Raw genomic sequence first — 15,231 nt, 5'->3', positions numbered from 1 at the left:
TAATCAAGCCAAAAAATGACGTTCCATAGAAAATATAGATTTTTTTACTCAAAGTAAATAGTAAAAATATTATAAAATATTATTTTTAAATAAAGCAAAATTTTATTTTATAAAATTCACTTAACATATAATTACTCTTTCCAAAAAGCAGCTGCATAACTCAATATGTTTTTCTGTGATTCCTCCATAATTTTATATACTGTAAAATAACTCAAAAGTTATTACATATGTATATAGGTGCCTGTATAATATTACTCTAAAATGCCTAATCATTCATTCTACAAATGTTTGTGGAGTATCAACAATCTGAAAGGTACTATGCTAGGAACCTAACACACAAAAACAGTAAACTGGGCACTTGCTTTCAAGTAGCTTTAAGGAGAGGCAGACTAAAAGAATTTAAATAGAGTATGGTCCCTGCCATGATAAAGGTATGCACACAGGGCTACTCAGAGGACAGAAAAAGGGCATGTGGATCAGACAGGGGAGCGAAGGGAAAAGTCAAGAGATGCTTTGTGCAGAAGATGACTCCTGAACACAGTCAGAGACTTAAGGGATAAATGGCATTTAGCACTTTGGGCAATGAGGAAAGGCAGATATTCTCGAGGGAATGAATGGAAGAAAGAAGGTTGGGTATGGCCCATTATGGTTAGAGCTATGGTGCTTATCTCTGTTTGTGTTAACATGTAGCTAGGGGCCTGCTTTTCTGCATTTCTCCCTTGTCTTTATTTTTTCAAATACTATTTTTTTATTTGGTATAATCAATATACAACTAGAAGTATTTATTTTTTGTCCCTGAGTCTTGTGTTATTCCTGCTTCTGTTAGCATGTCAAAGAAAAGTCCTTTCTGGTGTATCAAATTCTGTGGCGTTTCAAATTGTGTAACCCTTCCAGAGTCTAGAACAAGCACCCTGCAATGTGAAAAGAATCCAGTCAGGTAACCTATAATCAGGTTTCAGTTCACCCTTCTTGTTCTTGCTACCGTAAAGTTTAAATTACTGTATGAGTCATGTCAGTAAAAAATAAATGTACTATTTAACTCAGGAAATATATCAAGTTTTCTAATATTCTTTGAGCATTAACAAATTCCTCTAATTATTTTGGAAAATATCTTCCATACTATTAGGGGACATTTTGTATCTCTCAGCACAGATAAAATCCTTTATTAGTGGCAAGTAATTAATGTGTTTCATATGTTCAGTAGGTATCTCTGTAGAAACTGGTTTATTTCTGAAAACAAATAAAGCATACCTGTCTGAATCAATGATAGAATGCAGTCTGTGAGAAATCGTCAGGATGGTGCAATCAGAAAACTCCTTCCTGACTGTGGTCTGCACCAAGTTATCAGTCTCAAAATCGATGGAAGCTGTTGCCTCATCCAAGACGAGAATTTTCGTTTTTCTCAGCAAAGCGCGAGCAAGACAGACAAGCTGTCTCTGTCCAACACTGTTATAAAAAATAGTAAAATGATTTCCACAGTGGACTTTATGGTCACACACTTCCTGTTCTAAAATTCTAATTATACTGTTATTCTCTTCCTAACCCGCACATTCATTCATTCTTTTCTTTAAGAAATATTCACTGAGTGATTACTATATGCCAGACTCTGGTCCAAGTTCTGCAAATAGAACAATGAATTAAACAGACAAAAGGCTCTGTCTGTGTGTTTACATGGGGAGACAAAAATAAAGATAAATGAGCAAAATTCATAGTAATGAGAAGGATTCGAACGTACAGAAAGGGAGGATGTAAAATGTGCGTACGGGGTGGGCATTTTAGATGGGCATGCCAAAATAATCCTCACTGAGAAGATGCCTTTAAATTCAAGGCCTGAAGGAAGTGGAAAGTGAGTCCTGAAGATTTCCAATGGGAACTTGTTCCTGGCAAAGTGATTGGCAGATGTAAAATTCTTGAGGCAGGCAGGAACTGGCCTGGCATCTTCATGAAACAGCAAGGAACCAAGGAGGCCAAGGTGGCAGAAACAGAGAAAGGGAGGAGAGAGTAAACAAAGAAGATGCTGAGTCATACAGGCTGTGTCTCTCCAGTGCAGAGAGGGTCTAACTGATTTCCCTTAGGTCTTTGATCACATAAAGGGACTATCCTAAGACATCAAACATCAAAGTAGCCCTTACAACATTTTTTTTTAGGAAGAAAGCTATTAGAGTAGGAGTCTTTGCAAAAGAAGATTCAATTAAATAGTGACTTTTCATACTGCACTGTTCCTCTTTTTCCCCTTTGTCTCCCTTCACCAGCAGTTTCCCAGCCAGTGGCTATCATTTTATTTATTCCTTGTCTGTCTTCCCTAGGAGAAATCAGCAATGGTGTGCTTTGAACAGGCCAGACAAAATCCATGGTAGCTCAGGAGTGACTTCCTTTTGAGGCCAACTCGTTTCTAAAAAGCCCTGAATGAATAACCTGGGCAAGTTCTGCTCTTAGCAGCTTACCTGAGGTTTTCACCACCCTCTGAAATTTCATGCAGCAGCTTCTTGGGAAGGGACTGCACAAACTCTTTTAAGCGACATAGTTCCAGCACCTCCCATAGCTCGTCATCAGAATACTTGTCTAGGGGGTCCAGGTTCATTTGAAGCGTTCCAGAAAATAAAACAGGGTCCTAGAGAATAAAATAGTCACCAGTAATCTTACTGTCACATGAGGCATGCGTACATTAAATAAGGAAAAAACAAAATGATCAAAACTAAATAGTTATCAAATTCATTTTATATTGAACCCCAAAGTAGAAGAAAATCAGAATAAGTTGCAAGTTAGATTAAATCATTATAAGCTTCCTGATCCTTTTTCATCCTCTTATTAATAACGTCAATCACATCCACGATAATAATGATGATGGTAGCTGCCCTTTAGTCAGGGATATAATATAATACAGAAAAGAATTGAATAAATGTAATCTGTACTATGTATATAATATTATCTATCAGCCCACCAACCCAGAAAGATAGAAGTAAATATCCTCATTTGACAGATAGTGAACTGGAGGTTTTAAAAAGCTCTCGTCCAAGGACACACAGAAAGTAAGTGCTCAAGTAGAATTCAAAGATAACAAGTTCACGCTCTTTCCAATACACTGACATGTCTAGTGAAACTGTATTTTACTACACCTGTTTTGATTTATAAGAGAGCAATGACTGTTTCTTTTCTCCAGTCAATTTTACCCCTGTCAGAATTTCAGATTTTACTCAAATTTGTTTTGAAGTAAATTCATGAATGTAAGTATGTGTTTAAACACTATGACAAAGAGATGATAGTATTTTAATTAAAGAAAAATATAAAGATATTTCATAAATGCTCAGCTTAAATCTCTCAAACACAACTGAATAAAGTCATCTTTGACTGCAGAGGCATATTATTGAGCCAATTTGCATACTTGTTAATGATCAAGTTCCTCTGATGCCACAGGTGGAAAAATCAAAGGGCTTGAAAAGAGATCTAACTGCATTATTGTTCTTTTCGTTTTTTCAATATTTCTAAACCTCAAGTCAAAAGAATCAAAATCCTACATTCAAATTACCAACTAAGCAAAAGCCTCAGTAATTGTTTTTTTCTTCCAAAAAATACCAATGTGTTTCAGCCTGATCTCTACATTTGAATTTTATTTGTATTTACTATTATGAAGGAAACTTGCAAAGCAAGATAGTTTTTCAAATAGATAAATGCACGTAGGGAGAACACTTCAGATTTAGAGTGTTTAATAGGATTTAATTACATAGTTATTTTTCATAATACCTTTAAAATAATTTGGCTCCCCAAAATGAATGTGTATGCTTGAAAGGAATATATTAAAAAAAAAAAATTAAAACAAAAACAAAATAAAATGGAACAAAAGATGAAGTTTCCCTAGAGGGAGTTAAGAAAGACTAACGAGAAAACAGTCTTTACCTGTGGAATAATATTAAGTTTGCCACGAAGGTCATGAAGCCCAATTGTAGATATGTCAATTCCATCAATAATAATTTTGCCTCCTGATCTTTCTACAATTCTAAACAGGCAATTTGATAGTGTTGATTTGCCTGCTCCAGTTCGTCCCACAATTCCAATCTGTAATGAAATTATCATAAACAGTTTACATTGTACTTTTTGTAAGGGAAGGGGACCTTGGTACTGACAACAAATACATTATGTGTCAGGTCAGAAGAATTTAATTTTGCCAACCAGAATAACATTGACTGTCATGGAAGACTTAACGTGACTTGCAAGGATGAGTCTTTATCCAGACACTCCTTACTCACTGGAGAGGCTTGGGCTAATATGTGTGTTTCCTCCAGTTTTGTTTTTTTTTTTCAATTTTTATTTATTCATTTATTTATTGGCTGCATTGCATCTTCATTGCTGCACGCAGGCTTTCTCTAGTTGCGGCGAGCAGGGTCTACTCTTCCTTGCGGTGCGCGGGCTTCTCATTGTGGTGGCTTCTCTTGTTGCAGAGCATGTGCTCTAGGGGCACAGGTTTCAGTAGTTGTGGCACACAGGCTCAGTAGCTGTGGCTTTCAGGCTCTAAACTGCAGGCTCAGTAGTTGTGGCGCACGAGCTTAGTTGCTCTGCGGCATGTGGGATCTTCCTGGACCAGGGCTCGAACTCGTGTCCCCTGCATTGGCAGGCGGATTCCTAACCACTGCGCCACGAGGGAAGTCCCTTTCCTCCAGTTTTGAGTAATTTACTTACCACCTAGTTAGAGCACATTAGCAGCCCCAGGAAGAGTGGATCATCCCTGAATCATCCCTAAACTAGCCATTAAGGGTGTGGTTTAAAGAGAGACTGATAATGGGGTTGTTTTCCTGAGACTTTCAAAATGAGGTTTCTCTACCATCCCTCCCCCAAAACAAACAAGCAAACAAACAGGGGACTGGAACCCTTTGCTTAGATAGGCTAAAAAATCTAAAGGAATGCCTGCAAATTTCCTTGGTGTATCAAAACAACTACTGCATCAAAAGCACTAAGGGTGGTCACAGATAATGTCTAAGTATTTTGGACTCTTGGACTAAATAATCAGCTTGTCATAAACATCCAGTGATTGCATGTGTTCCTTTGGCCATGAGAACTAAAGCAACCTCTTTTGGGTGCTGATTTGTGTCTTGGTGTTAGTAGAACTTTGGGCAGAGAGGAGATTATGGTGGCTGGTTTGCCCTAATTAAATATCTTAAATCTGATGTACTACTATTATACATCAGAAAAACCAGGAGTATGTTGAATTCATTAGAATAATTAAAATTCCACAATGATTTCATTTGTTCCAAAAATATTTTTGTCCTTGATGTCACTACAGTGGACCTGGTTTAGAGGCTTAGAAAAGGAGGTGTTTGGAGATACCAAAGGCAGGTTTTTGAAAAAGGGAAAATGGAACATTGCTGTTAATTAAAATTTTTTTTTACTTTTACTGATTTGTAAAATATCAATCTGATTAGGCAGGATAATAATATGTTTTCATAAAACATTTTGAAAAATGTGGGAAAAATATAGAAGCAAATATCATCTAAAATCCCATCACCTAGAGAGAATCAGTGTTTATGCTTTGTAACTGTTCTTCTAGGATTTTTGCTAATGTGTATATGTTTGCTTGTTTAAAACACAAAAATGATATACTATCAATAGTTTCGTATATACTTTTTATCAACTAAATTACATCTCAAGCATTTTCCCATTTCACTAATGGTCTTGGAAAACATGATGTCACTGACTATACAAATATTCTCTCCGATGTATTTACTGTATAGGTAACTATATATTATCTTACTGTCTTATTGTTGCACTTCACTTACTAGAGGACGTAAAAATAAAGTATACTAATACTGGGTATATAGCCAAAGGAAATGAAATTAGTATGATGAAGGGGAATCTGCACTCCCAAGTTCATTGCAACGTTATTCACAGTAGCCAAGATATGGAACCAACCTAAATGTATGCCATGCATGAATGGATAAAGAAAAAATATATATGTATATAAACATATATATAATCCTGCATCAAAATGAAGAAAATCCTGTGATTTGTGGTAACATGGTGAACCTCGAGGACATTATGCTAAGTAAAAGAAGCCAGACAGAGAAAAATATTGTATGATCTCACTTAAATGTGGAATCTAAAAATGTCAGACAAAAGGTTACCAGGGATTGAAGGGTGGGGAAAATGGGAAGATGTTGGTCAAAGGGTACAAACTTTCAGTTATGAGGCAAATAAGTTCTAGGTATCTAATGCACAGCATGGTGACTATAATTAATAATACTGAAATTTGCTAAGAGAGTAGATTTTTTTTTTTTTTTTTTTTTTTTTGCGGTACGCGGGCCTCTCACTGTTGTGGCCTCTCCCGTTGCGGAGCACAGGCTCCGGACGCGCAAGCTCAGCGGCCATGGCTCACGGGCCCAGCCGCTCCACGGCACGTGGGATCTTCCCGGACCGGGGTATGAACCCGCGTCCCCTGCATCGGCAGGCGGACTCTCAACCACTGCGCCACCAGGGAAGCCCAGAGAGTAGATTTTAAGTGTTCTTAAGGTTATGATAATCATTTCACAATATATGTATATCAAACTATCACACTGTACACTCTAAAAAATATAATTTTTATTTGTTAATTTTACCTCAATAAAGCTAAAAAATAGTAAAATCATGTTTCACAATAGATTATGAACAGCTTAAAATATATTTTTTTGTTGATAGAGGAAAAACTTATTCTGTACAAACCAACCACATGTCTTTATTACTTTTATATGAAATTTGAACAAATGACCATCTTATATTCAATATCACAGTATACTTTGGCCTTAACAATAAATATATTCAGATGAAAGGTAAAGTGAGACTTATAAAATATATATGGTACCTTCTCTTCCCCATGAGTCTGGAAAGTGATATCTTGTAATGCTAAACCAAGATCATTTCGGTATCGTGCCTGATAATTAACAAATTCCACTATCCCTTTACTGGGCCACTGTGATGGAGGCCTTTTAGACATTATCCAGGGTGCCTTAAAACAAAGAAATATTTTTAAAATTATAATTACAATAAAAATATCTCCCCCAATCAAAATAATTCTCATGCATATAAACAAGTGATAAAACAAAAATGATGAAAGACATTTGTAAACATTATGATTTTTCTGAAAACACTTTTAAGAAATACCAAAATCTTAGAAATAAATTTTTACACATAAAGAAGCTTCCCATCTTCCATTAAGTTATTAAGAAAAATCTAAAACCTTATAAAGGAGCTGAAGGTAACCTGAAATTTTAGCTGAGAGGAGGACAGTTTGTCATTTATTCATTTCCCAAATACTGAGTGTTTACTGTGCCAGTTAATGCTTTGGTTGTTGGTGATTTAGCAGTGAGAAAAACAAATAATTCTTGCCCTTATGGAGCATGCATGCTTGTGAGGAGAGACAAAAAGCACCATATAGCCTAGGCAGAATGTTAGTTGATGATAAAGCTTTGGAAGTCAGGAAATAGGCAGGGTTGGTGTAATTTGAAGCAGGGTGGTTAGAAAAGGCTTAACTGGACATGGTCAGGAAAAAAATCATGTGGATATCAGAGGAAACCCTTTCCAGGTAAAGGAGACTAACTGCATATGCTGAGGACCTGAGACTGAGGCCTGGCTCTGGAACACTGGAGGAAAAGCAGGAGGTAGAAGAACACGCAGAAGACTGTGGTGCCCCGCCAGTGAGGTGAAGTGTTTTCATGAGAGGGAGTGATCACAAGTGTCAAATGATAGGCCAGGTAAAGTGAAGACTGAGAGGCTACCATTGGTGATCTTGACTAGGGCAGGCTCAGTGAAGTGGTAGGATTTAAAGCCTGTGTGAAAGAGGGTCCAGAAAAAAAATGAGAAAAGAGGAATTAGAGAGAGCAAGTACAGGAACTATTCCCAAGAATTCTGCTGTAAAGAGGAGCAGAGAACCAGGGCTATAGAGGAGTAAATAGGGGTCATTTGGATACATTTACTTCTTTCCACATCAAGAGTTTTTGCAATGGTGTCTGTTACAACTTGCATCAAATTACATAAAGATGATTTTTTTAAATGTGTATGTGCTTGTGTGTGCACACACATTTTGTCATTTTTTCAAAATGAAAAAAAAACATTTATTAATAGCAAAAGATTTAGAAAATATAGAAAATGATACAATTTTTATATTAGTCATTACATGGCAATAAGTTGAATAAGCTAAATATTGGTAACTGTGATTGTGATTGTGAAGGTAGACTAATCTTTCGTGAAATGTGTATGAAAAAGGAAGGTAAGACCCAGGGAAGAACCTAGAGGAAGATTCAAAGTTTAGGTAGGAGTTGGAGTATGCAGAAAATATTTTACTATATTTATAGGCTGAAAGGAGTAAAGGGATTGGGGTGCTGAAATTAGGAATTGGAGAAGGTGGTTAATGGAATAAGGTCTGAGAAAAGATATGAGGAGATGTTTCCAAAATACAACTGGAAATTTGTAGGTCTTTATTTGGAGGAGGAACACTTCTTCAGAGTTACGAGCAAAAGAGGAAAGTTTCACGAAGATTTAGATACCTTTATAAATGGATTGAAGAAGACACAGAAATTCAACATATACACTTTATCATCTGCCCTGTTAATTCATGGAACTGGGAGACAGAAGTACCCTAGATTAGTAAAATATGTAGATAATGCTAACATTATACTCTGTCTATAGTCTAATTCTTCTCTCTCCCAAATTATAGTTAATTAAAGGGAACAAAACAGACTGATTTATTCTCCTTCTCCTTCCCATCCACAGAGATGTTAATGATGAGTAAATGGGACAGAAGGTATAAGCAGTAAAGGCGTAGTTAATTTTGAAATTGGACAATCAGACTGTAAATAATTATGAGGTGACTGCATTAAGACACTTTTCTCAATGTAAAATCTTTACAAAGTTATAATCATAGATTGCATATTTTACTTTACTTTGGTAGGGGACAGATCACTGTGCCCCTTAAAAACAGGTGCTCAGGGGCTTCCCTGGTGGCGCAGTGGTTGAGAGTCCGCCTGCCGATGCAGGGGAAACGGGTTCGTGCCCCGGTCTGGGAAGATCCCACATGCCGCGGAGCGGCTGGGCCCGTGAGCCATGGCCGCTGAGCCTGCACGTTCCGAGCCTGTGCTCCACAACGGGAGAGGCCACAACAGTGAGAGGCCCACATACCGCAAAAAACAACAGCAACAAACAAACAAACAGGTGCTCATATTTCATTTTTATAACAATACTGAAATGGAATATCTTATAATTTATGAACAGTCCTAATTTAATTAGCAGTGCTTTTTTTCTACTTTAGTGATTATTTAAAATAATGGTGCATTTTACAATAGATTGAATTTTAATTTCGTCGAAATGCAAAATATTACAGCATAAATTTGGAAATGCAGGTTTTGTTCAAAATTGATTTTTAAGATGTCAGTTCAAGGTGTATTACAATATCTTAATTCTGCATCCATTTATTATTTAGGAGTGCTTACCTCTTTATCCATATTTTCATATTCACAAACTCTTTCAATGGAAACTGCATTGGTTTCAATTTCACATGCTTTCCTTACCCAAAAATTGAGAGATTGAGTAATCTGGAGGTGAAAAACCAAGAGCTTAATGAATGAGTATCAGTCTTTTATATACTATTAATAATATTTTATAAAGCTTCATTTTTCAGAATTTTCATATATTTTATTTCTTAGAATTATTTAACAACTTTAGAAGTAAGCATATTTATTCTTAGACACACATATGTGCTTCTTTAAGTTTGTTAAATTCATTAATATCATAAACAATTATTATTTCTCAGAAGATGGAATGAATATAGTTCAACATATATTAAAGGAGAACATACTTGGTGTAAGAAATGATGAATACCAAGATTGATGGGATATGCCTTAAGAAATGTACATCCTAAGTGAGGAAAAAATTTGTACACAATGTTACCTTTGGCATTCTTTACCAGCTTCCATTAGAAGGAATTTTCTGACTACTCCTGTCTCCTTTTTTTCCCCCAAACTCTACTTTCTTCTCATGCAACTTACCCCTAAATATAAGTTCCCCAAGGTTGTAACTTCAAATCTAGTTCTGAAAGTCACAAAACCCTCACGATTCAGATTTTTCTTGAGTTTGGTGCTAAACCATTTGATGGCCGACCTGACTGAACTGATGTGGGTCTCCTTAAAGTGTTGATTTAACCCACTTAGGATGTACATTCACATATTTCACTGCAGAACAAATAGTTTGATTACAGAGTTCTGCCCCAGGCCCTGCATACATACATACCTACATACATACATACATACATACATATTGATATATTTATTTGTGTGTGTGTGTGTGTGTGTGTGTGTATATATATATATATATGTGTGTGTGTGTGTGTGTGTGTTAAATGTATTATATTTCCTTTCTAGAAGCCTAAGTTCTGAATTCTGAAATGCAACTGACTTGAGGCTTTTAGGTAAGGGACTAAGGGCATGTACCCAAATCATGTAGACCCATCTTTTAAATAATGAATTATATTAAGCAGTTTGATACATTTTCTATTTTACTAAGGGGACTTGCACACAGTCATAACACTAGCAGTTTGCAGTATCATATAAAATAGGGTTTATTTGGAAAAAAATTACAAGCAGAGCATATATTCTCCCCAGAACTTGCATTATCTCTCTGCTTAGTTTGGGCAAACCGGATGGACAGGCCACAGTAGAGAGGGGCCCTATCCCTGTTATACTTTATAACTCTATAAGGATAGGAGAACAGGAAACTTCTGGGTAATGATGCAACAGCAGGAGTTTCCTGGATCCTCTAACACTGTGCCTTGGGTATCAGCCTGTTTTCTCTGTGAGCTAACTTAGAAATACTGAGCTAGCTCTTTTGCTAGTAGCAAAAGAAATAAATGAGCCTCCAGGGTAATCCAGATTTGTCTCTCATTACTTAGTTATACAATCTATAATTCAGACAGGAAAAGGAGAAGAGAGCTTAATTAATTGGATTATAAACATATCATATACCACAAAATCACTATTACTTACATTTAAGGCATAGGATATGGACAAACCAACTACTGCTGAATCCATAGAATTGCCAGCCTGCACAGCAAGCAGTGAAGCAAAGAATAGCATTAAATTGCCAAGAAATTCAAGTCTAACAGACAGCCACCTGTAATAATGGAAAATATTCCTGAACTGAGATGCAAAAGTTTTGGTGCACTTAGTATGAACTCTCCTCTGAAAAATGAAGAAGTAAATATCAATAGCTGCATTCTCTTTTTTCACACTTACTTAAAACTCAATCAAACAGGATTTTTGCAGTGATGATAGAGTAAAGGATTTCTCTGCATAAAAATACACTTTATTTTTTCAGAACTTTGTTTTAAAACTTAATCAGAATTAAAAATCAAAAGAAAAGAACATCAGCTGAAATGATGCATTTATCTTAAAATCCCATTGGAAAATCACTTACCTTTCTGATTACATACACGTTTTTTATATGATAAAATTAGTCACTAAAAGTTAACATGTGCCCAACTACTATTTAATGTTTTATTTTTTTCTCCTCTATGTGAAATGCATAGCTTCAAATTCAAAATATTATAGATTATTGTTTGCAAAGAAAATCCAGTCTACAAATATAAAATACAACAAAGAGTCACATCTTTACTAATTCTAATAGCATCCTGTATAACCTTCAAAAAACGTGGGACCTTATTTTCACGTAAAGTAGCATGTACTATTCATACGGACATAAATAGATACACTTTAACTTAAATGTATATTAAATACTAGAAATATTTAAGGCTTTAATATTTTTGATGAAATATCATTAAAAACACTTTCTGGGGCTTCCCTGGTAGTGCAGTGGTTGAGAGTCCGCCTGCCGATGCAGGGGACACGGGTTCGTGCCCCGGTCTGGGAAGATCCCACATGCCACGGAGCAGCTGGGCCCGTGAGCCATGGCTGCTGAGCCTGCGCGTCCGGACCCTGTGCTCCGCAACGGGAGAGGCCGCAACAGTGAGAGGCCCGCGTACCACAAAAAAACAAACAAACAAAAAAAACAAAAAAACACTTTCTGTTTAGAAGTTAGTGAACAAAATATCCAAGAAGAGACTAGTCCTGAACTGGGTATGTGGATATGACTTACCTGTTCGAAATCACATTGTTGTAGAAACAGACCAAATTCTCATTCACCACCTCTTTGTTTTGCTGGATGAACCTCTGTTCATGTCCAAATGCCCTGATAGTGGGCACCCCAAGTAGAGTCTCGCTAAAGTGGGAAAGGACAGGAGAGCGAGATGCTCCTGCCAGCCGCCGAATCTGCCGAGAGCTTGCCACGTAGTACCTCTAACAGGAAAACAGAAAGAGGCGGTTGGGAAGATGTAGCCAAAATTGCTTCAATAGTTTGAAAATGGCAAGATCCTTGTGTAGTGGATACTTGTGTCACTAAAGAGCAGCCCCCAAAAGATAAGTTCAAGTTCTAACCTCCAGTACCTGTGAACGTGACCTTATTTGGAAATAGGAACTTTGCAGATGTCATTAAAGTTCTTGAGATGAGATCGTCCTGGATTTCGGGTGGGCCCTAAATACAATCTGAGTGTCATTATAAAAAATAGAAAAGGAGAAGACACAGACACAGGGAGAGAGCCATGTGAAGATGAGACTGGAGTGATGGACCTAGGAGTCAAGGAAAATGCCAGGGGTCTCTGACAGCCACCAGAAGCTAGGAGAGAAGCATGCAACAGAGGCTCCCTCAGAGCCTCCAGAAGAAGCCAACCCTGCCTACTCCTGGATTTTGGACTTTTGGCCTCCAGAACGGTGAGAGAATAAAATGTCTGTTGTTTTAAGCCACCAAGTTTGTTACAGGAGCCCCAGGAAACGAATGCACCTTTGTAACAGTAAAAACCCCAAATTCTGGATAGCACAACTAGAACATAACTGGGCAAAATTTCACTTTGATAATGCTCTCAAACACCCATTATTCAGTACCGACTGTGGAAAAAACTCTATGTTACATGTTGGAAGTGTGGCCAGGTGGTTAACCCATTAAATGAAGGAAGCCAACCAAATGTACAAACAGTAATATTTTTGTGCCTAAATATAGTTATGGAAAAATTTTCTTTATTTTTTTCTACCAAAAAAACCAACGTGGCCACAATTATAATTGACTACTTCCCCTCTGACTTGGGCTGAGGACAGCTGGGATGGGTGGAGACTGGAGAGCTGAAGGGAATGTGCCCTGAGTTAACTGGACCATCCTTCATCAGCCCCACATAATTGCTACAAACTGGAAATGAAAATAAAGAGTTTGCTACATCTTGCAATTTTTTTTTCATGAAAATCTTCAGATCTGGAGTTTTATGTAAAATTTATAATTTTAAAAATGTCTTCATTTTGGTAAAAACATTAAGCAAGCTAAGCTAAAACGTACCTGAAGCTACATGTGGCCTGTCAGCTTACAGTTTACAAGGTCTGCTCTATGCTAAGTTCTCTAGAGAATACAAATGATTACGGCATTCTGAGCCTGCAAGGGGAATTAAGAGATTGTCTCAAAGGTAGTTTCATAAAAGTTCAATGAATTATAGAAGCCCTGGGGTCCTTCCATGAAACTGACCAGAGCATTGAGCTTTGGAACATTTGATTTAAATCAGTGCTTCTCATACTTTAGTAAAAATTACCAGAAGGATTTTAAAAACACAGACTTCTGTGAGAAATTCTTTATTTCCCCCTGCTCTATTAGGGTATGATTAACAAATAAAAATTGTATATATGTTGGTTGTAAAATGTGATCTTTTAAAAAAGAGATTCTGATTCTATAGGCCCATGGGTCCAGGGACCACACTTTGAGTAGCACTGACCTAAAGCGAACCTCTTATTTTACAGGGAAAAGAGATGAAGCCTGGAAAAGTGATATACCAAACACAGGAGTCAGAAAAGTAATTTGAGGCTCCTGAATCTTCATTCAGGGCTCACCCTATAAAGTTCCCCCTAACAAGACATGGTTTCTAGGCTCTTTTCCACTCCTAGACACCCTGTTATAGTGTACCAGACACAAGACTATCACTTGTGATATGTTTTGTTGTTTTTGTTTTTGTAAGCAGGCACAATTGATCCTCAACTCCATTCCACAATTTCTTGATTTTTTTTTTTTCTAACTATAAGACATAGTGTCTGCCTCAGAGGACTTACAAACACATTGAGGAGACAATTTTTGGTCTAGTAAATAAATAAATAAATAAATAAATAAATAAATAAATAAATAAATAAAATGACAACAAGAACAACAACAACAAAAAAAAACAGCCTATAATACTAGCAGTATAATAAATCCATAATACCTACATGAGTCATATCTCTTTGCCCTACTTTGGTAGAGAATGCTTCACACAGAAAGTAGAATATAACCTATGCATGAAGGGTGAGTAAGATCCAGACAGGCAGGGAGAAGAGGGACAGCATAGGAAGTAGGAGGAATAATGATAGTACAGGTATAGAAATGAGCAAATGATTAACATCCTGGTTGGACAAATTAAACTCCAATATGAATGTGAAAACTTAGGTTGAGAAAACATTAAACTACAAGAACTGCATCCTTTTGTATAAAGAGCCTCAAAAAACTTTTATATTTAATTTAAATATGCGTTAAGAAATTTTGTTTTTACACTACAGCCTCACAGTGACATAACTTTGGAATTCAAATTGGTTGACCACATTTTTTTTTTTTTGCGGTACACGGGCCTCTCACTGTTGCGGCCTGTCCCGTTGTGGAGCACAGGCTCCGGACGCGCAGGCTCAGCGGCCACGGCTCACGGGCCCAGCTGCTCCGCGGCATGTGGGATCTTCGCAGACTGGGGCACGAACCCCTGTCCCCTGCATCAGCAGACTCTCAACCACTGCGCCACCAGGGAAGCCCCCGGTTGACCACATTTTAATTGGAATATAAGGATATATACATATCATGAGAGATCTGTTGTAGTTCTTCCAGCAATAGTTTGTTGATAGCAGGGATAACAGGGCAAAAGGCAATATGTGCTTCTCTCTTGGATCTTCAAGCAAATTAACTTTCTGCTAAAATGTAAACAACACCTAGGTTTTATGGTGGCCATAAAAATGCACAACTCAGTTCTCCTGTTGCAGGGCCCATAGGTGCTGAACTGACAGCCCAGCCGCTGCCCCTCCAAATCCACTACTATAGTAGAATGAAGGCCATTTTTCCCACAGGTGGCTCCCAGGCAAAGACAGAGCATGGCAGGGGTGCTAAAACAAGCCCATT

At 37.2% G+C, this 15,231-nt stretch overlaps 1 protein-coding gene across 1 annotated transcript in view; it reads right to left on the bottom strand.

Moving 5' to 3' along the window:
- Window positions 1-772: 772 nt before the first annotated feature.
- LOC307053089 (multidrug resistance-associated protein 1-like) overlaps window positions 773-15,231 on the bottom strand; it is a gene marked incomplete at both ends in the record, with an annotated part of 85,812 nt that continues 71,353 nt past the window's right edge. The window contains 8 exons of the mRNA XM_079704385.1: window positions 773-911; window positions 1,252-1,446; window positions 2,445-2,611; window positions 3,895-4,053; window positions 6,827-6,970; window positions 9,450-9,551; window positions 10,998-11,124; window positions 12,106-12,305. Coding sequence (XP_079560511.1) covers window positions 773-911; window positions 1,252-1,446; window positions 2,445-2,611; window positions 3,895-4,053; window positions 6,827-6,970; window positions 9,450-9,551; window positions 10,998-11,124; window positions 12,106-12,305 — 1,233 coding nt within the window. The remainder of the gene's footprint in view (window positions 912-1,251; window positions 1,447-2,444; window positions 2,612-3,894; window positions 4,054-6,826; window positions 6,971-9,449; window positions 9,552-10,997; window positions 11,125-12,105; window positions 12,306-15,231) is intronic.

The sequence above is a fragment of the Hyperoodon ampullatus genome (genome assembly GCF_949752795.1).
Source record: "Hyperoodon ampullatus genome assembly, chromosome: 5".
Lineage (NCBI taxonomy): Eukaryota > Metazoa > Chordata > Mammalia > Artiodactyla > Ziphiidae > Hyperoodon > Hyperoodon ampullatus.
Note: the sequence above shows the minus strand (reverse complement) of the source record. Positions and strands in the feature narration are given on the sequence as shown.